At 44.0% G+C, this 5,000-nt stretch overlaps 1 protein-coding gene across 3 annotated transcripts in view; it reads right to left on the minus strand.

The window, feature by feature from the left end:
• Positions 1 to 5,000, minus strand: part of sfmbt2 (Scm like with four mbt domains 2) — a 57,272-nt gene that overhangs the window by 19,819 nt on the left and 32,453 nt on the right. For all 3 annotated transcript variants that reach the window (XM_062518763.1, XM_062518762.1, XM_062518761.1), the window contains 2 exons: positions 2,718 to 2,806; positions 2,161 to 2,404 (listed from right to left, as the gene is read on the minus strand). In XM_062518763.1, the coding sequence (XP_062374747.1) occupies positions 2,161 to 2,404; positions 2,718 to 2,806 (333 nt within the window). The remainder of the gene's footprint in view (positions 1 to 2,160; positions 2,405 to 2,717; positions 2,807 to 5,000) is intronic.

Here is a 5,000-nt window from a genome sequence, read left to right on the forward strand (position 1 = left end):
GGCGCCCAGGTGTCACGTTGGCAGCTACGTCTGTAAACCTTTCCCATGAGTCCCCTCATCAAAGCGTGTGTGTGTGCACGCGCACACGCGTGTGTAATTCGACTCCCGGTAACCCTGGTACACACATATCCATATGCTTTCCCTAGGCATCTGGAATGAGGACATGTCTTGTTGTTTAAACTTATTTGTTTACTTGCTGTTGTTGTTGTTGTAGTTGTTGCTTTGCTTTCCCTTCTAACTCCAATTTGGAAATGAAAATGGCAATAATAAACAGCCTGTACCCTTTTTAAATGGACAGCCAAAAAGGTCAAAGGTCGGCTTCCTGAAGCAGGGTGTGTCACGAGGTAAAGCTATCATGTAGCCTATAGGGGCCCAATGTACTGTATGTGCCTGGGATCTCACTCATGGTATTAACATAGTTAATAGCATCTGCTAAATTGCACTTTATGAAGAAACAAAAATATCCTCATACACACAACACACACACACACACACACACAGGCAGGCATGAACACAAACACAAACACAACTACAAATACAAACACACACACACCTCTTTAAGGACCAGTGTGCATTTCCCAGGGCCCACGGCCTGTGGCAGTTCGGCCATTTCATACAGCCGTGTGGGTTTGCTGGACAGAGTCCATATACACGCAGCTTCTCTCTTGTTACAGACAGGTTCTGTAAACTCGTTTTGCCTAATCTGACAAGTACTTCCTGTAGTCAAATATTGTGACAGAGAAATGCAAATGCCTCTGTGTGGGTGTGTTGCATGCATTTGTCCTTGAGCATGTAGTCTTGTCTGTCTGTGTGTATGTGTGCATGTGTGTGTATGTGAATGTGTGTGTGTGAGAGAGTGAATGTGTGTGTAGCTGTGTGTGTGTGTGTGTGTGTGTGTGTGTGTGTGTGTGTGTGTGTGTGTGTGTGTGTGTGTGTGTGTGTGTGTGTGTGTGTGTGGTGTGTGTGCATTTGTATGTGTGTGTGTGTGTGTGTGCGCGCACTTGCACATGAGTGTGTGTGTGTATGTGTGTGAGAGAGATAGAGTGTGTGAGTGTAACACTGTGTGTGTGTGTGTGTGTGTGTGTGTGTGTGTGTGTGTGTGTGTGTGTGTGTGTGTGTATGTGTGTGTGTGTGTGTGTGTGTGTGTGGGAGGATATCTTTGTTTATTCATAAAGTGCAATGGTCCATTATCCTCAGTAATAGGAAAGCCAAGACACCATCCTTCTCTATTCTCCTCTTCTGCATGAGTGTGTGTGTGTGTGTGTGTGTGTGTGTGTGTGCGTCCACCATCCTTCTCTATTCTCCTCTTCTACGTGAGTGTGTGTGTGTGTGTGTGTGTGTGTGTGGGTCCACCATCCTTCTCTATTCTCCTCTTCTACGTGAGTGTGTGTGTGTGTGTGTGTGTGTGTGTGTCCTCCATCCTTCTCTACTCTCCTCTCCTGCCTGCTCTCTGCTCTTTTCTCTTTCTCTCCTCTCTCTTTCTCTCTCTCTCCTTTCTTTTGTCCTCTCCTCTTGGTGAGTGTGTGTGTGTGTGTGTGTGTGTGTGTGTGTGTGTGTCCTCCATCCATCTCTATTCTCCTCTCCTGCCTGCTCTCTGCTCTTCTCCTCTCCTCTCTCTCTCTCTCTCTCTCTCTCTCCTTTCTTTTGTCCTCTCCTCTTGGTGTGTTCCCACTTCCTCCTACGTCACCCTCTCCTTCTTCTCCTACAGTGTTCATCTTTCACATTTGTTTTCTGGTTTGCTTCATCCTCCCACACTACTGTCATCTCCTCTCTTCTATTTCTCCTCTTCTAATATTTACCAATCCTTCTCCTCTCCTCTGCTCTCCTCTCATATCAATATCAACTCCTTTCCTCCTCTCCTCTCCCTTCTCCTCTCCTCCCAATATCATCTCCTTTCCTCCTCTCCTCTCCTCCCAATATCATCTCCTCTCCTCCCCTCTCCTCTTCGCTCATCTCATCTACCCTCCTCTCCTCTCCTCATCCACTCCTCCCCTCTCCTCTCCTCCTCTCCTCTCAATATCATCTACTTTCCTCCTCTCGCCTCCTCTCCTCTCGATCTCCTCATCCTCTCCTCTCCTCTCCTCTCCTGTCCTCCTCTCTACTTCCCCTTTTATCATCTTATTGATCATGACTGTTCTCATCCTATGTCCCGCCCCTTACCTCTGGGTGGCTGCAGGGATAGGCTGTTCTCTGAAGCCCAGCCCAGGGGGCGGAGCCTGGTGTCCAGGTAGAAGATCCAGGAGTCGTGTGATTGGTCGTTGAGGCCGATGTAGCGAAGCCGGAGGCGCCCGCCCACGTTGCGCAGGACGCGAGCGGGCCAGAAGGAGCACGGCTCACACACACTCTGGAGCTCCAACACACACCCCTCCTCGATCAGATCAACGGTGTTCTTGCCCCGCAAGGGCTGAACGAGGGAGAGAGAGATAGGAAAGGAAGAGAGAGAGAGCAAGGGAGAGTGATGGGGAAAAAGAGAGACAACATACATTGCATTACATTCACATAAAGTACATGTTACTCCCACTTAAATTATATTACTAAATAGAGATGGCATCTCTCTCTCTCTCAATTCAATTCAATTCTTTATTGGCATGACAAATAAGATATTCATGTTGCCAAAGCAGTCATACAAACGTACATCATAGTGTAACAATAACATAGAAACATAATAGTACATATTCTCTCTCTCTATATATATATATATGGTCATCTCTTCTCACCCCTTCCAGGAGGTTGGCTGGTGCTGTCCGTGAGCCCGTCAGATCCTGCACAAGAAAGTCTGTCCAGTCGCTGTACTTCTCCTTAATGGCTGCATGAGAAATATAGACAGAGCGAGAGAGAGAGAGGGAGAGAAAGAGAGAGAGAGAAAGAGAGAATCTTGATATTGAACAAAATTATGAAGCACTACTGCACATATATGTGAATATAAAGTTACCATAGACATACACATAGGCACACACACACACACACACACACAGTCTGTCTGACTGTAATCAACCCCCTCACTGCTCTTTTGCTTGGGCCTGCAGTGTAGGCACTGTGGATAATTCATATTACATCGTGGGAATTAAATTTGGCTAATTTACAGACGGACACCTACAGAGTGAAAAAAAAAATGTCACACACACACACACAAACACACACACACACACACACACACTCACGCACGCATGCGTCCCGATATGGCCTTAACGGTTTATGTATGTTGTTAAGATATATGTCTGTTAACAGATATATTTGTGAAGATGTCTTTCCTACAATTTCCACAGCTGTTCTTGTTCTTTTTCCCTGTGCAAGTGTCCTCTTCCTCTTTGTGTTTCTCTTTTCTTTCTCTTTGAATCCCACCATCCATCCATCCCTCCCTCCCCCTCACTGCAATCTCTTTTCCAGACCTGCAGGACATCACCAGCACTCTGAAATAGCGTCCCTATTTTTACAAACCCCGCCAGACAAGGCATAGCCGTCACGCTGCAAACAGACACAACAGGCTAGCGAAAAAGATCCTTAACAGTGTACTGCAACCTGACATTCCATTCAATTCAATTCAATTCAATTCAATTCAATTCAATTCAATTCAATTCAATTCAATTCAATTCAATTCAATTCAATTCAATTCAATTCAATTCAATTCAATTCAATTCAATTCCAATCAACTCAACTCAACTCAACTCAACTCAACTCAACTCAACTCAACTCAACTCAACTCAACTCAACTCAACTCAACTCAACTCAACTCAACTCAAAACAGACCTAGAAATGATTGCAGTTGGAGATATCTCCCTTACTTCAAATCAAGAGAGAGGGAGGAAGAAGAAGAGTGTAGTTTAGGATTTGCAAAATAAAAAAAAAATGTCATGAAAAAAAATAATAATGTTACGTCACTTCTAGTAAGTGTGAGAGTGTACGTGTGTGTGTGTGTGTGTGTGTGTGTGTGTGTGTGTGTGTGTGTGTGTGTGTGTATACAGTCCAGTCTCAATGCAATTCAAACCAGCTAATAGGCTAACTGAAATGGTATGGTGAATGGTAATCAATGATGTGGGGTTATTTTGATTCCAAAGGCCAAGGTGACTTTATCAGGATGCATAGTGTCCTGGATCCATGAAAATAACTGGCATTTAAAAAATGAAATAAATAAAAAAGCTGCCTGCCTCTATGGGAATTTTAACACATACATGTAGGATTAACATAGGTGTTCCTATACTTATGGCGCCGGTGTTTTAAGGAAACCATTTATTTATTTATGATACATTATTCATTCACAAATAAAATGAATGTCCTTAAAGGTTGGATATTTCCTAATTTTTTTCATTTAAGGCATTAAGATCCATTTCCAAAACATGATGTTATATTCCTCTTTCTAGTCAACTTTAGAATGTGTTCCAATAGTTTTGGAGGGGACTGTACATATATGTGTGTGTGTGTGTGTGTGTGCGTGCGTGAGTGTGTGTGTCCATCCCCCTGTCCTCTGCATTTGGCTGGCAATAGTGACGTGATCCTCCGAATATTCCCGGAATGTTGGGAATAAAAATGTACAGCCTTGAACTGCATGGGTGCCGAGAGCGGAGACTAGACAGTAGCATTTCCGGAATGTTCCATGACTCCCTGTGGCCTGATCTGGCCCTGTTGCATCACAGATCACCTTCTCTTCATTTTCACACACACACACACATACACACACATGTAAGCACGCACGCACGCACATATACTTCCATGTCATTAGAGAATGCAAGATTGCCTCTTGTTTCATCAATAAGACTTTGAGGTAAAATATGGATGCAGCCCTCTGTGTAATATGAAACTATAGCCTTAACTGGTATGTGAGTGTAATACGTGCATTGAAAATGTTACTTTGGAACAAGGTCAAATAAGTAAATTTTTGCATATTTAAGTGCTTATCTCTCTCTCTCTCTCTCTCTCTCTCTCTCTCTCTCTCTCTCTCTCTCTCTCTCTCTCTCATACACTGTGTGTGTGTGTGTGTGTGTGGATGGGGACTTTGTGCCATT

This window comes from Sardina pilchardus, chromosome 17 (genome assembly GCF_963854185.1).
Source record: "Sardina pilchardus chromosome 17, fSarPil1.1, whole genome shotgun sequence".
Lineage (NCBI taxonomy): Eukaryota > Metazoa > Chordata > Actinopteri > Clupeiformes > Clupeidae > Sardina > Sardina pilchardus.